Source organism: Schistocerca serialis, chromosome 7, assembly GCF_023864345.2.
Source record: "Schistocerca serialis cubense isolate TAMUIC-IGC-003099 chromosome 7, iqSchSeri2.2, whole genome shotgun sequence".
In the NCBI taxonomy this organism is placed as follows: domain Eukaryota; kingdom Metazoa; phylum Arthropoda; class Insecta; order Orthoptera; family Acrididae; genus Schistocerca; species Schistocerca serialis.
This window is the reverse complement of record NC_064644.1, coordinates 121554519-121572279: the sequence shown is the minus strand read 5'-3', so window position 1 is coordinate 121572279 and position 17761 is coordinate 121554519. Positions and strand designations below refer to the sequence as shown.

The following is a 17761-nucleotide window of genomic DNA, read 5'->3' as shown; positions in this document are numbered from 1 at the left end:
AAAAATTATAGTTTTTATCTTTCTCTGTAGAGTTTTTGTTGAAACAAACCAATATTTTGGTTTGAATAAAAACTTTTTTGGTCTTCCTATGAACTTAAAAATAAAAGTTTGTATTTTCTTCATGACAGCAATTGACTTTCAACCTTCTGTTCTACTGACCAAATAATGTGAATTTTCTGAAGGTAAGCAATGACCTTTCATGATAATATTATGGAACCATTTAGAAAGATACATTTGTTATGATGGAATAAAAAAAGTGTCATAGCTCTACACCGAATCATGTCTCCCATTTTCACATCTGTGTGGCGACAAAATAAGAATTGTTCGCTAGCGGCCTTCTTCAATGAGCCTAACTCAGAAGAAAGAATTAAGCATTTCACGCCACGTTTGGCATTTTCCATTTTGATACAATCATGACCAGGAAGCAACTGGACCGATAAGTTTGAGCCACTGACTTTATCCAAACCAAAACTTCTTTGGAGTTTTTCAACAACTCTTGCTTTTGAATTTGTTGAATGTTTCCCACATAGCTATCCTTTATGCTTGTACTGACAGCATTCCAATTTTGTTTGTCCAATGAAGCTCTCCATACTTGCACAGTATCTTTCTATTGTCATTACTCAACCACATTAAATGCTCTTATGATAAAACTTATTTCGCTTGTTGCCTACAAAATATTTGTATCGATGCCATAAAGCCACCATTTTCTCCTCCCAGAAGCTGAATGTTTGATGTCTGCTGAAGTAACCGGAATCAGTTTTCCCAGTGCACTAGTTTGGTGGAAAGCACCAACCAGGAGTAAGCAAAACTAGAGTAGTAAGTTACTAAGGGAGAAGGAAATCGGCTACTTCCAGTCAATAATACTGAACTAAAGGAGTAAATTACTCCCGAAGTAAATTTTTCATTTACTTGTGCACTAAACTTATTTACTCCATTACCGGTGGAGAGCACCACTGAAGAGTAAGCTACTACATTAGTAACTTAAGGAGGAAATAAAGGCCAAAATTTATGCCTAGGCAGTAGTAGGAGTAAAGTAAGAGAGTACGATGTGATCTTTGAGTTCTATGTTTTAAGTGTCGAATTACATGGATTACCTGGACTATGAAGAATATATGGAGATGGAAGAAGAGGTGAACATCCTAAGAATGAGGGGTGTAATGGAGAGAAGAGACACATTTGTGATGTACAGCGACAATGATTTCAAAGAGCGGCTTGGGTTTCGTAAGAAATCTTTTGAGTTGCTGCTTGGTATGCTGGAGCACTACAGCATAATTCTGACACGAACTGTGCTTTGTCTCCTAAGCTGCAACTTCTTTGTGGACTGCAAATCTTTCGCGCAGGTACTTATCAAATCGTAGCAGGGGATCTCATTAATATTCATTGTATTACTGCTGGAAGAGGTTTTAACAGTGTGACAAACAATTTACCTGCCTTAAAACCACTGTTTGTGTCCATGCCATAGAGCCAAGAAAATACATCAAAAAACAAAAGGGAATTCTAGCGAACTGGTGGATTCCCTAATGTCATGGGGACCATAGACTGTGTACATATTCCCATGCTTTGTCCTTCTGAAGCACAAGCAGAACTATACAGAAATCGCAAAAAATTCTTTTCCATCAATACACAAATCATCTGTGATGCCAATATGAAGATTTTGAATGTGGTAAGCCGTTGGCCGGGTTCCACGTATGGTGCACGCAATAATAGAGTTGCTGCAGAATTTGAAAATGGACAATATGATGGGTTGCTTGTTGGAAATAGTGGATACGCTCTCTACGAACATCCTATGACACCTGTGTTCCAAGCCTACACGGAAGCCGAACAATGCTACAACAGAGCCCATATTGCTAACAGAAGTGTAGTAGAGTGAGATTTCAGTGTTTGGAGGAAACATTTCCAAATTCTCACTAAAACAATGTGATTTAAACCAAACAACTGTGAGAATGTTATTGTGGCTGCTGCAGTTCTACACAACTTTGGAATAGAAGTTAGTGATGTATTTCACCCTGATGCTGTGGAGGTGAATGACGTCGAACAATATGCATTTCAGACAAAAGCAGATGCTGCAGACCAAACTGTCAGAAGACCCATTATACTTAATTACTTTAATTAAAATTACACAACCGCATGTTCTCTCCCTCTTTTGCTGGGAGCATCTTCTGATTAGCTCCCACCAGAGAACGCATGCCAAGGTTCATGACTATGGGATAAAGTTTCACCTTCACCAGTTTCATTGCTACATTCAGAGCAGTTATCATCAAATTTACTTCAAATTATCACATAATCTTCAGCTATCCCCTTGAAAATCTGTGGGATCATATGAATAACCATTTGGCTTATATCATCGATCTTCGTCTCATCTACTCCATCGCCACTTTGAAATTATACTCTATTTACATTTAGCTTTCATTTTCATTGCTTTCACTTTCTTGTCCTTCCAAATCACTTTAAGCTGCTATTGTGATCTTTGTGTTAGAGCTCCTATGTTATATTCAACGAGTGTTTTTTTCCCAAGCATCCTTTTTCTTTTTTAATATGTTGATATCGTGCATTTTAGGTTCAATAGTAGTTATGTACTTTTTCATTACTGAAGCAAACTGCTCGTTTTCATTTTCTGGTATGTTTTATGAACATTTGTTGGCTACCTCCATGTTGCTGCTGAGGATGTGTCAGGTGGGATGGTGATGGGAGAGAGAAAGCGGGGAGTGGGGGAGAGGGTTGGGAAAGGGCAGTTGAAGGCAGGGAGGGATGCAACTGTTGCATAGGATACAAATATCGTAGAGAGAGGCATCAAATTTAAAGCTCCTTAACTTGAAGTGGCTCAAGTTAGCAAATCAATTATGATATTAATGGTCGGTCTCTCTCTTTTGTTTTTAGGCAGCATCCCATAGGACGACACATATCCAATACTTAATTTCGTGGCCTAAGGAGCTGAAAAATAAGTCTCAGAAATTAGCACAAAACCTGGAACTTTTGAAAACGATAGCGCACCCAACTGGGTGTTGCAGTAAGGAAGCACATTTTCTGTGATGCAGGTATTGCTGCTACACTCTCACTACATATTGCATCAGGGCTGAAGAATTCTCAGCTCGAACATTTCACAGGAAATAAATTTTACTGCAGAAACAATACAATTGGTTTGTCACTTCTAAATGATATGCTGAAATAGAAATTTTGAATAATTAGTATCATTGACTTCCCCATATATTTCACATATGAGATTCCTACATAGCTACAAAAAGTAAAAAACAGATGACTATTTTAGTTTCCTCCTCCTTTTTTAAATTTCTTTAGGCAATAAGAAACTATTCCTATGAATTAATAGCTACGTCATATGACAGAAAAACACTGTTCCACAAATCTCTGCCCCAACATTCAATGATGGCTCTGTATCTTTAGGACAAATATTTGCAGTATAATTTAAGCAGTGCTACCAGATGGTCATCTAATGTGTGCTTCTACATGACAAGGGACAATAAACTATTTATTGAGCACATATTTTCAAAATTATGCCAGCCAAATCTTGTCCTTTGGGAGACTTGTTTCTAAGATGTACTAAAAAATGTTTGGCAATAACAGATTAGATCATGTGACAAATACAGTGGGTTTCTCTGTTAAATAGACGCAGCAGGTGGATATGTTAACTTTCTATTAAGCACCATCAAATCATAGGCAGACCAATTTTCCTGAACAGTCTTATGAAAGACATTCTATTTACATCTTCATGTATGATCCAGAAGCTACACAGTTACCATTTCATAGTAGTGAAAACACAGAACTGTCCAACCCAAGAGGTTGAAGAGCAATGTACTATCACACCAAGCTCCTGAATGGCAAGCCTCAACAGCACATCAAAGTGACTTATTATGTTGTGACATATTGGCAGTTTTTGGTCCCCATGTTGACTAGTGTGATTAAGTAAATCTGGCCAAATGGAAACCAGATTCACCCAAGTGCATTATGGGTGGTAATACTCAAACACTGACTCATGGTGAAATGCTGTTGGAAGCACTGTTGTATACACACAAATTTTCAAATACACTATGTACATGATACACACCCAACACCCAGTACCTAAGTTGCCATTACCAATGAGTCATCCTTCTCCTCTCATCCACATCTGACCATTGTAGTTGCAGGATACCCAACAGATATATTTCAGACACATATCAAAAACTCTGGAAAATTTTCAGGTAAAAATCATCCATTCTTCCCCCACTCCCCTCTTCACTATTCCTTTCTACAAATTTATCAGTCTTTCCACTACTAAACTTTCCATTCAGCTTAACTGACTACATCAACAGATAAATGCCAAATCCAACTTGCTCATTATATAATCCATGTCATATACATATTACACCTTTGAAGTTTTCAGAATGGAATTTGCCTTTAAACATTGGTTTTTCTTGCAACAATTGTATAACACACTATCTCTCTCTCTCTCTCTCTCTCTCTCTCTCTCTCTCTCTCTCTCTCTCTCTCTCACACACACACACACACACACACACACACACACACACACACCATTAAAACCATGTTTGTGTTTGCAATGATACCAGATAAAACTGCTAACGCCTTGTGACTTTAACCAAAATTTAACACTTTCATAACTCAAACAATTTTTCTTTGATGAAGTAGACCTGAGGTATGTATACAGCTGTTGAAGTGTGTAATATATTAAGAGTGAGAGCTTCAGAAATGTCTGAGAAATGTGACGTACTCTTGATAACACATTGATTTCTTGCTAGTCAATGACTGTCTGATAAACCCAAGTGACAACTCCAAGTATGGGCATCTCCCCCTCACGCCAAACTCCCAGAGAAACGAAAAATATATTGTAGTCAGGTGTTGTTCTTTCGAGAAAATGATTTTAAAGTCAGTATTACATAGGTTTTTAATGAGGACAGAACTGGAACTTTTTTTTATGGCTACGTACAAGTCACTATTCACCTTCCAAAATATTAAAAGTACTCCACACCCCAGGTCTAGCCCCCTCCCTTACAAACTGTTGTATGAGTGCCCTTGGACTGCTCTACTAGATAGCTACACAAGTGTGAAAAACTATATTCGCAATTTTGTTAGCACAACATTACAGAACACTACAAACCTCCTAATTGCCCATGAATTTGGTTTGATGGTCAACTGAACCTACTGATACCGTATGTATGCTTCATCCCATAACATGACGATATGGCATATGAGCTAATATGTGCACAAACAGAACCAAGTAGAACAGAGACAATCTTTTGTGTGTATATTAGGTACTGGAAAGTAAGCTGGTAACAGAGTGATCTGTAGCCTACCATGAGGTCTAAGTTTTGCAGTGAGGTGACAGCCTGAGGAAGCTGTATCTTACTTTACTTCATTCACTTTTGTTCCACAGATCCATACTGAAGATTGAAGAATGTCATTCGCAGAATCTTCATAATACTGAAAAACTGGCCAAAACTGATACAAATTAAACCTAATAATAAAATTCCTCCCTTCCACTGTGTGTGTGTGGGGGGGGGGGAGGCGGACAGAGGCTAACACAATACAACGTGTGGGTAGGATCAATCGCTCACCTTGGGATTGTGAGGATAAGATTATTCTAATCACTGCAAGCATAGATGCATTCAAACAATCATTCTTTCCATGCTCCATATGTGAATGGAACAGGAAGAAACCCTGATAACTTGTACATTAGGGCATATCCTCACCATGGTTTGCAAACTATACTAGCAGTCTCCATCATTGGTATGAGAAAGTGTCACACTGAAATTGATGGAACACAAATATTACAACTACATAAACACTATGTACACTATATAGAAAAAAAAAAGAGAAAAAAATGGTTATCATTGGGATGGGCTTATCTCCATTGCCTCCTATTGTTCCACCATTCTCATTTAAAACCTTTATTGTACCTGAGAGATTCTTGCTCATGTATTACTCAATCTGTTCAAACAGCCCTTTCACGAGTCGTAACCCCCTTTATAACAATTTTACTACATTTTCCATTGCATCTGCAATACTTGCATCAGTCTTGTTATGACTGTAAACATGACGTGCAATCAAATTAATACAGGAAAGTGAACAATCGACCAAATTCCATGAAAAGTGTTTATGTTAAGCATTTGTGTTTGTTCATGCTTATTTTGTAGTTCGTACTATCAACTGAAATGTGTGTGTAAAAAAACCTTAACTGGCATGGCATTAGGGCAGACTCATTTGTGTGTCTTACTGTATTAGGAGGTAATTAGGAATGCACACACCGAATTTCATTCTAAGATTAAAAAGCCACTTGCTCAGGTAGTTCAAATACACGAACCTGTGGCGGCGAACAAAGAACTGCCTTACACCACTTTGGGCTTCCACTGTCGCAAATGCATAATGTGCACGAATCTGGACCGGGAACGTAATGAAGGCCTGGAGCAATAATTCTTCCGTGTAGGTCAGTGCATTCACCAGTTGAGGCACCAGAAACTAAACAGCCTGAAATGGGCCACATTGATGTTTGATAAGCACAATATAACAGCTACGTACCTTCGATTTCAAATTAGCGGTGAAACATGATAGGTCTCAATAGATAAACAACTTACCCCTTAAGGAATATACGAATCCAAACAAAAAAGCTTTATTATGCATATTTACATTTTGTATCGAGTCATTGTTTCACAAGCACACGGCAAGCAACAGTGCACTATATTCTTGGTAAACAAAAATTCGCAGAGGAAGTGCAGCATTAGTTTCACATCACTGTCAACACGACTTTGAATGAATATCAGTGGAGTGCGCCTCCTCCCTTCGGCTCACATGCAAATTTTCACCTCCAGGATAAGGTACGGTTTGCAAATCTGTCTGGCGTTAGAACGGTATTACAATTTGGGTTCCACTTTAAGGAGAGCATAGCGATTATACAAAAACGTTTCCATCAGGTTTAAATTCCCTGCATGCTTGTTGGACTTGACTAGTCGCTTCACATTATCGTTGTTTTAAACACTAGTGATGTACAACAATATATGCTCGGTTAACGGTGCTACGGAAAGTAGTCCATATACCTAACAGTAAATGTCAAAATAAGCTACAAACACCACATTTACTTCCGCTGACCACAGAGGTTGCTACTGTTGTCACAGCTAAGTGATCACTGGCCATAGCTTTTATTATTGTTAACTCTGATAGTTATTCACTGGGAGCAGACTAGGCATCAAGAATAAAGACCGATCACACTAAACGACTAGACGTCAACGAAACGGCGGTCGATGTCACCTACGGATCATACCAGAAGAAACGTTAACAAAGCGTCTCTTCGTTTAGTCCACTTCCACTAGCGTACGGTGACTGTGAGGTTGTAAGATATTATCCGTGAACCAATCAGTCGGAACATACACTCCTGGAAATGGAAAAAAGAACACATTGACACCGGTGTGTCAGACCCACCATACTTGCTCCGGACAATGCGAGAGGGCTGTACAAGCAATGATCACACGCACGGCACAGCGGACACACCAGGAACCGCGGTGTTGGCCATCGAATGGCGCTAGCTGCTCAGCATTTGTGCACCGCCGCCGTCAGTGTCAGCCAGTTTGCCGTGGCATACGGAGCTCCATCGCAGTCTTTAACACTGGTAGCATGCCGCGACAGCGTGGACGTGAACCGTATGTGCAGTTGATGGACTTTGAGCGAGGGCGTATAGTGGGCATGCGGGAGGCCGGGTGGTCGTACCGCCGAATTGCTCAACACGTGGGGCGTGAGGTCTCCACAGTACATCGATGTTGTCGCCAGTGGTCGGCGGAAGGTGCACGTGCCCGTCGACCTGGGACCGGACCGCAGCGACGCACGGATGCACGCCAAGACCGTAGGATCCTACGCAGTGCCGTAGGGGACCGCACCGCCACTTCCCAGCAAATTAGGGACACTGTTGCTCCTGGGGTATCGGCGAGGACCATTCGCAACCGTCTCCATGAAGCTGGGCTACGGTCCCGCACACCGTTAGGCCGTCTTCCGCTCACGCCCCAACATCGTGCAGCCCGCCTCCAGTGGTGTCGCGACAGGCGTGAATGGAGGGACGAATGGAGACGTGTCGTCTTCAGCGATGAGAGTCGCTTCTGCCTTGGTGCCAATGATGGTCGTATGCGTGTTTGGCGCCGTGCAGGTGAGCGCCACAATCAGGACTGCATACGACCGAGGCACACAGGGCCAACACCCGGCATCATGGTGTGGGGAGCGATCTCCTACACTGGCCGTACACCACTGGTGATCGTCGAGGGGACACTGAATAGTGCACGGTACATCCAAACCGTCATCGAACCCATCGTTCTACCATTCCTAGACCGGCAAGGGAACTTGCTGTTCCAACAGGACAATGCACGTCCGCATGTATCCCGTGCCACCCAACGTGCTCTAGAAGGTGTAAGTCAACTACCCTGGCCAGCAAGATCTCCGGATCTGTCCCCCATTGAGCATGTTTGGGACTGGATGAAGCGTCGTCTCACGCGGTCTGCACGTCCAGCACGAACGCTGGTCCAACTGAGGCGCCAGGTGGAAATGGCATGGCAAGCCGTTCCACAGGACTACATCCAGCATCTCTACGATCGTCTCCATGGGAGAATAGCAGCCTGCATTGCTGCGAAAGGTGGATATACACTGTACTAGTGCCGACATTGTGCATGCTCTGTTGCCTGTGTCTATGTGCCTGTGGTTCTGTCAGTGTGATCATGTGATGTATCTGACCCCAGGAATGTGTCAATAAAGTTTCCCCTTCCTGGGGCAATGAATTCACGGTGTTCTTATTTCAATTTCCAGGAGTGTATAATGGGACAGCTGATTGCTGTAGCTTTTGATAACTAGGTTTCTTTTCTGATGGAATTTATTACAAGTAAGCTATTTGTTAATCCTATTAATACGGTCAGGGACTATTCTCGGAGCCAGTCACAGGATACTGTGCAGGCCACACCTGTGTGCATCTGTAGCTTGTGACATCTTTGTGTTGCTATCACTTCACGTCAGCATAGTCGTAGATGCTGACTTTAATGCTAAAAATATCCTGTAGAACTCCAGGTTTACAAACATTGATGACTGGCAACTAATGAGTCCTGCAGAGACTGATAACCCAATCATATCTTGACCATATGACCCAACAATCTTTTCAAACCGAGAACAAGCTGATGTTCCTGATGCTGCAGTTATGAAGAGTCTATGACAGGCCACCGTCAGTGCCTAGAACACGACAGTGCTGTCATCAGACCATGTTCCAGTCATCATGGACCTGGAACTGAATGGCATGCTTATATCATGCACAGAGATTAATCTAAGTGGTATCATCTCCAAAGATTACTGCTCGGTGTTGACTGGGGGTCTGGAGGTTACTCCTCAGCAGCTGCAGTGGCCACACCACACCACAACTGCAATGACAACCAGCAACACCTCATCAAACAACTCCCGCTCACCTCCTGTACACGAAGTTTACACAGGAGACAAACCTATAATTCACAGTACTGAGATTCTTGGGGAAAATTTAAGCATGTACCGAAATGATAGGAAATGGAGGTGGTGTGTTTGTCACAGTAGACAGGAAACTCTGATCTACTGAAGTAGACATTTGAAATTCCATCAAAATTGTCTGAGCAAGATACAATATCAAGGGCGTACATAAAATTATAATGGGATCCTTCTACCAGCCACAAGATTTACTTCCTGATGTAACTGAAAACCTTAAGATAAAACCTCAGTTCACTGGTATGCAAGTTTCCTAATCATACTGTAATCAGTGGAGAAGACGTTAATCCTCCAACAATCAATTGGGTTAATTATAGTTTTGTGAGTGGTGGTATATCAAGATATCCTGTGAATCATTAGAAAATGCCTTCTCAGGAAACTATCTAGAATGGTTAGTTCAGAATCCCATTTATCATGGTAATGTTTTAGCCCTAATGGTAACGAATACAACTGACTTCTTTGAGGATGCTCATATCGGAGCTAGTATCAGTGGATATGAGGCAGTTGTAGCAACAATGAATACTGAAGTACAAAGGACAACTAATACAATTACAATGATTTATAAGATGATCTTTTTTAAAGTAAGAACCGATTTGTAATGGAGTGAGAGATACTTTATTTAGGAACATAAATTGTACCACAAAATACAATATGCATATTTTTTTCAGTTTTCAGTATAGTCACCATGAACATTTAAGCAGTTGTCAAGTCGTGGGATCAGCTTTGGATCCCAGCATCAAAGAACTCTGCTGCCTGACCATTAAACCAGTTAGTAACAATTTATTGCAAAATGTCGTCATTTTCCAAGCGCTTTCTACAAAGAAATTCCTTTAGCTCTGGAAACAGATGCAAGTCTGATGACACTAAGTCTGGGCTGTGTGGTGGATGATCCAATAATTCCCAATGAAACTTGTCCAATTGCGTCCTTGTTCTTGCCGCAACATGAGGCCGAGAATTGTCTTGAAGCAGAACAACGCCGCTAGAGAGCAGTCTCCCCTGGCAATTTTGAATCACGAGCCTAAGCTTTAATAATGTTTCACAGTACCTTTCATCATTTATTGTCATTCCTCTTGGCAAAAAGTCTAACAGATCAATCCCTTCCCGGCCCGTAAAAGCCGTGGGCATGATTTTCTGTCTTGAAGGTTCTTGCTTGAATTTTCGTGGTTTCGTCAGGAAGTTCGAATGATGGCACTCACTGGATTGACGTTTATTCTCTATGGTGTAGCGCGCAATTCACGTTTCATCACCAGCCACAATGTAACTCAAGAAGTCGTCACCATCCTTGTCATAGTGTTCCAAAATAAACAAAAAAGTGACATTCGCTTTGTCTTGTGTTTTTCTGTTAACTTTTCCAGAAACCATCTCGCACACATTTTTTGTAGTGAAGTTTGTCAGTAACAATGTAAAAAAAACACTGATATCGAAACTTGTGGAAATTTCTGATGCAAATCGTCAATAGCAAAGCGCCTGTTTCGGCGAATTGCCTCATCAACTTTTTGTGTCAAGCCTTCATTCATGACAGTAGGCCATTCATCGTGAATAACACATGCTAAGAGAAATTTTTAAAAAAATTAGTTTGTTAACTGATCTTTGTATACTTTTATGAGCTCAATCCAAATCTAGCCTTAGTTTATTTGTATCACCCATAGTTTTCGAACAATATTCCTTTCATTATATAGTATAAAAACCCTATACTACATGCTAAACTGGAAAATTAATGAAATGCTTTGTTACAATGTAAGCATGGTTTGTATTTACAGTAAGCTGCTTAAAACAATGATATGTGTTAATAGAGGTTTCACTTGTCAGCTGGAATTGGTTTGTATTTTCTTTCTCATTTTTCACTGAAGCTTCTTGTGTAGCTTTTTCTATGATGAGTCGCTTGTTGAACTTCTCGGCGAACTGACCAACAATAGTCCTCCATCATGTTGGTGTTCCAGCGGCCTTGGTAGCGTGAAAACACTCTCCATGCTCCTCACTAACATCTCCCATATTGTCCGGGAAGTAATCAAGGTGACTGTTCAAAAAGTGAACTTTCAGGCTCATTAAACATCCTAAAGTTTTAAGCTTCTTTAACATTTTAGCTATAATAGAAACATATTCTGGGTCTTTGTCATGTCCTAAGAACGTTGTAACGACTTGCTTGAGTGATACCCATGTTTCTTTCTCATTTAAGGTCATTGTAGATTTAAAGTTAACATTAGACACCAATTTTCTAATGTCATGTCCGACAAAGACGCCTTCTTTTAGTTTAGTAATGCTTCTTTATTGTTTTTTAATCTAAATTCATCACAAATATAACAAAAGTTATCAGCAGAGTTCTTACAACCACGATTAGACATTGTACTGAGCACATGAACAGGAAATGGGAAAGTGAGATTAGGTTGACAGTAAACAAAACACCATCTGTTAACACAAAAATAGAATCGACCTTTTTTGCCAGCAAATATTTTTCAGCAGTGCTACCAACGTCATCTACATTCATTACACCTCCTTTTTAAATCATTTTAACTATATAAAAGCTCTTAAATTCTTTAATAAATCCCTTAATTTAATAAATTTAACTGTAAAATGTGAAGAAAAGGTGGGTGATACAGTTTTTAAGTGTCATATTTGTATTTCCCACCCTGAAACTGGAATGACTGGATCGATTGGTCATACCCTCTTCTATGCACTTCACAGTGGTTCGCAAAGTACAGATTTAAATGTAGATCTATGATCGAACATATGCACCCTACATCCAGCTGCTTGCAGACCAGCCATCATGGCAGGTGACTGAACCCGCAGAGGACGACTAGATAGCCCACACCACTGCAGATGAGGTGACTTGACAACTCAGCTACCTTCACGTCATAAAGATTGGAGGGGCAGACCAATTAATAAATTGGATTCTGGAACAGCTGCCATCTGTCACCTACAAGCTGCTGCAGACATCTTCAACATCCAGTGTATTAGGCAGTTCCCAGCTGCCTGAAATCTTGGAGAGGTTGTGTCTGTCACAAAAAGTGAAAAGGATTCACACTTCCTAGTCACCTATTGCACCATCAGCTTCTTGTCATCGCTCTCGAAGGTGTCAAAGAGAACCTATCAACGTTGTCTAAAGTGGCACATGGGGATAGAATGAAGTTTGGCTTCTGCAGAGGTCACACCACAACTTTCCAGTTCCTACACCTCATCAAGAAAGCAATGGGTGCTATCGAATGCCAGGAGTTCTTTTCTGTTATGACCTCCTGTATCAACTTCTTGTACATGGGATGCTAGTGTCATATATATGGCTCCTCCTGTCCTACCTTGGGGAGTGCACTTCTACATGCAAGTACAAGGTAGCATATCCTCAGTGCCAGATACTGGCCAGCATTCCACAGCGTAGTGCAATCAGCGCTCTGCTGTATACACTGTACTCAGCCTATCCCTGGAGCATAGCTGAGGTACAAACATCCCCTGCACAGACGAGACTGCTCTAAACGTGTAGTGTGAACTCTGCACATGTACAATGTCACTTCCATGGGGCGAAGTACTATGTGAGTGGGCAGCTAAGTGGTGCTTATCGTTCAATGGGACAAACAAGCAAGCCATTGCCATATCCAGATGGCCTTACTACCTGACTTTACACCAGTGACTATCCAAGGCATAGCTGTACCATGGGAGAAGACAGTGCTCTACCTCAGAGTCACTCCCAACAGAAGACCGATCTAGTGTACTCATAACAAAACCACCACACTAATGGCAATAGGTAACCTTACAGTTCTTTATTTCCTATTGAACCCCCATCCACGCTCCCACAACAGCTAGGGTGCCATTTTAACTGAAATATCCTGACCGGTCCTCGAGTACCCTAAAGCAGTGTGGGAGTTCTCACATAGGATGACCCCATAGGTACAGAAAAGGGAGTTGAAGGTTGGCCTGCACCTGCCATGGGAGCTTCACAAGCTGGCAGGAGACCAGCCACTCTGGGAACACTTTTGTTATATGCCTAGGACTTTTTACAAGCAGGCCAGACACTTAACAAACGCCTGCATTCATTCCCTGGGCCTAGTGTCCACAGAGACCCAACCACCAGATGGCCGGACCTACTAAGATTAATAGCCACTTCGTGCAGTGTATAGCCCTTACATTTCCCAGTAATAATATGTTTATATTTTCATTCTCTAAGTGTCACCTTGTATTTTTTACACCCTTATCCCATCCACCAAAGCAGTGAACATGATGGCTGGTAGTCAGATATTTGTAAAATGCAAGGACACTCATACTTATTAGTATACATTTAAGTCACTCATATTTATCTGTAGTATATTTATTGTGTTTAGTTGTAAAGTAATCAAAATTGTATGTTTTTAATATTTAGAAGATGAGTTGCACATCACCATATCACCCAGAAAGGAAGCGAGAACGTTTATAGACAATGCAGAATGTTGTAAAATCAAAACTACAGTCATATCTATGAATGTGTAAAATTACTTAAAATGTATAAGGTAAAGGTGAAGGGCTACTTTCTGGCGCTAGATTGACCACATGGACTCGACCAACCACTGTGGCATACTCTGCCAATGCCATCATTGGATGTGGTATGGAGGGGCATGTGGTCAGCACACCACTCTCCGGGTCGTCAGGTTTCTTGACTCTGGAACATCTGTTAATTTGTCGAGTAACTGTTCAGTTTGCCTCCTGAGGCTAGGTGCACCCCTTACCAGTACTCCCACCAAGGAAAAAAACCCTGGCAGTACCAGGAATAGCGCCGAGTACCCCGCATGGTATTCACTCATGCTGATCACTAGGGACAGTACTTCATTAAATGTCTTCATTGCACCACACTGCCGCCCGGGGTGGCCGAGCGGTTCTAGGTGCTACAGTCTGGAACTGCGCGACCGCTACGGTCGCAGGTTCGAACCCTGCCTTGGGCATGGATGTGTGTGATGTCCTTAGGTTAGTTAGGTTTAAGTAGTTCTAAGTTCTAGGGAACTGATGACCTCAGCAGTTGAGTCCCATAGTGCTCAGAGCCATTTGCACCACACTGTATATCTCCGTCAGTCAATAAGGTACCAGTAAAAATCAGTGCTGCTGAAGACTGTACACAGTCACCATTCATCATGTTCATAAGCATAAACCCATAGGACATTCAGTACAATTAGTGCTTTTATATTGCATTCTTGTATGTACCTTTGGAAAAAAAATCTGACTCTCTTGTATGGGACAAAGGTCCCCATATTTATGCATGCACACAATTGTACCACCTTTTGATGACACTCAGCAACAGCAACGTCTCATCTGAAGATGACAGTCCGCTAAATCATCGAAATATTGTTTCAACTTGACGATGGGAGTATTATCATATAGCTAGGAAAATTACATGATTAAATTTTTAAGGGATTTGAAAATACACAGAGTATGAAATGCAATAGCTGGAGCTGCCTCCTCTGGTACCAATAATTGGTTTAATCCAGCCGAACGTCAAGTTGAACGGAGCATGGAGGACAGATCTGGAAACATCACTCGAGTCTTCTTCAACCGTTTGTCAGTTCATAAATAGGAATTACTTTTTGATTGGTGGTATACCAGTCTCTTGGCATCAATGACCAGATGCTTTTCAGTGGTTGAGAGACCTGGAGAACGGAACTCACTATGTATAAAGGTAGGACAGAACAGCACAGGCAATATGCGGCTCTGTGTTATCACATTGAAAGAGAGCCACGTCGGAAATCTAACTTTTACTACAGCACTACATCTGCATGAAGACTGAAGTGAGCAGCATTTGTTCCCAATTACTTGCTTTGCACGTTACATAGCCAGCAGTTTCCTCACTCGCCATGAGGTTGTTCAAGTGTTGAGTGCAGTGCAACAGACAAGTAGCCCTTTTGCTCGTGGACTCTATACAGCTTCATCACAAGGTAATGGCACTAACAATTGCGGGAAGCGTTGGAATGCATTTAGAATTAGAAAATCTTTTTAGATATTGGTTGTCTATGTTTTCTATGAAGAAATTGTATGCTTTATATCTGAGATACAACAAATATTACCACAGCGACTGAAGATGGCTATGTATAACGAAAATTAAAGATATAATCGAACTTGAGTGTTATTGGAAGTCACCGAATTAGCAGTGGAACTGTTAAGTTATGTGAATGAATAGATGATGAAGTAAGGCTTTCATTCAGTTTGCAGCTAAAATTGTATTACATTGAGGCATATTTTGGACAGAACAGATGAAAAAGATTTACGTTGAGGAGTGTGACAACTGATTATAATTGCCACTTTTTATAATTAACAAAAAACTTCGGTCTAACTACACTGTAGGCTCTCATGAGAAAATTGAGAAAATGGAGTAATAAGACTCATTACAGTTGGCAATGTTAAGTGCACTGACTGGAAAGAGGGAGGAAGCATAGGTTGTAGTGGTAAACAGAGATGAGCATTATTCAAATAAATTTCGGTCTAGATAATTATTTGAGTAAGTAGATCATTCAAGAAAATTTATTCATGAATTCGTAACTTAAATAGCGAATATTATAGAACGCCATTATATTTCCGTTGTTTACTTTTTGTCAAATTCCATCAGTAATTTTTGTTCCCGTGCTGCAGTGCAGTTTTATTTATTACAAAGTTATTAATGGCTTGTAAATTATGTGCTTCAGTGAAACAGTGGATTAAGTTACTGGTTATAAAGCTGAAAGTTTGTGGTTCGATCCCCCACTGGTCTTACTATTTTCTTTTTTGTGTTACATAACATGTAACAATGGGGAAACTACCAAGTAAAGTTGCATCGTGTTTGGGAGCACATGTTGAGCTGTAGATCTCCCTCTAACCTGGCTGTATAAGTTGGTTCAGAAATGGGAAAAAGGCGAGGGCACACCACTAAGTGTAGTAAAGCATTATAGTGTTCAAAGCAACCTTCGATTGAGCACAGAAACATAAATATGCTTCGTAGGTGGACACCCTTGGCAGTTACACTGTTGACGTGACCCAGTTCAAGGGAGTCTGCACTTGACAGTACTTCCCACCTAGCCCTGCTGTGTGAAAGTTCTCTATGTAAGTAGTGAAAGATGAGATGGCAGCCAACAGATCTCCAACATCTTCCTCTACTGTACCACAATTGCGAAAACCGTCGGATATGGATATCTCGTTGATATTATTACACAGTTCGTTCGTGGTTGTAGTGCTACAAAATAAGTGAAAAAAGTAAGGTCTCAGTGTTTGTTGATGGCTAAAGTTAACAGACCTCAAATCTAAATTCTCCTAAAACATCTATGGAGTACTGAAGTCCAAAATCATCCAAAAGTCTTTAGGAATAAGTCTGCGTAATCTTTGCAATAGAGGATGGGATAGTTTTTGGATCTGACATACATACTGACAGTTAAATAGAGATTTGAAAGAGAAACATTTCGAAAGACACACTGGGTTTGAGTACACAAACGAGTTAATAATATTACAACACTCCAGCAACTGTTTTCTAGATGAAGTGTCAAGAGACGATTGTAAGATTTTTTTTCATCTTTCTACACCAACTGCAGTTACCCACAATTAAAAAACAAATACTTCGCCTATATTGCTGCCCATGACCAAGGAAGGTTTGCAGCAAACTGCAGAAATACACTCCTGGAAATTGAAATAAGAACACCGTGAATTCATTGCCCCAGGAAGGGGAAACTTTATTGACACATTCCTGGGGTCAGATACATCACATGATCACACTGACAGAACCACAGGCACATAGACACAGGCAACAGAGCATGCACAATGTCGGCACTAGTACAGTGTATATCCACCTTTCGCAGCAATGCAGGCTGCTATTCTCCCATGGAGACGATCGTAGAGATGCTGGATGTAGTCCTGTGGAACGGCTTGCCATGCCATTTCCACCTGGCGCCTCAGTTGGACCAGCGTTCGTGCTGGACGTGCAGACCGAGTGAGACGACGCTTCATCCAGTCCCAAACATGCTCAATGGGGGACAGATCCGGAGATCTTGCTGGCCAGGGTAGTTGACTTACACCTTCTAGAGCAAGTTGGGTGGCACGGGATACATGCGGACGTGCATTGTCCTGTTGGAACAGCAAGTTCCCTTGCCGGTCTAGGAATGGTAGAACGATGGGTTCGATGACGGTTTGGATGTACCGTGCACTATTCAGTGTCCCCTCGACGATCACCAGTGGTGTACGGCCAGTGTAGGAGATCGCTCCCCACACCATGATGCCGGGTGTTGGTCCTGTGTGCCTCGGTCGTATGCAGTCCTGATTGTGGCGCTCACCTGCACGGCGCCAAACACGCATACGACCATCATTGGCACCA

The 17761-nt window shown here is 41.3% G+C and overlaps 1 protein-coding gene across 1 annotated transcript in view; it reads right to left on the bottom strand.

Annotated features, from left to right (window-relative positions):
* The window catches only part of LOC126412410 (uncharacterized), a 57521-nt gene extending 50417 nt beyond the window's left edge, over nucleotides 1-7104 (bottom strand). The window contains exons 1-2 of the mRNA XM_050081994.1: nucleotides 6582-7104; nucleotides 6311-6474 (exon numbers count right to left, since the gene is read on the bottom strand). Of these exons, the coding sequence (XP_049937951.1) occupies nucleotides 6311-6474; nucleotides 6582-6627 (210 nt within the window). The 5' untranslated portion in view covers nucleotides 6628-7104. The remainder of the gene's footprint in view (nucleotides 1-6310; nucleotides 6475-6581) is intronic.
* Between the last annotated feature and the right edge of the window lie 10657 nt (nucleotides 7105-17761).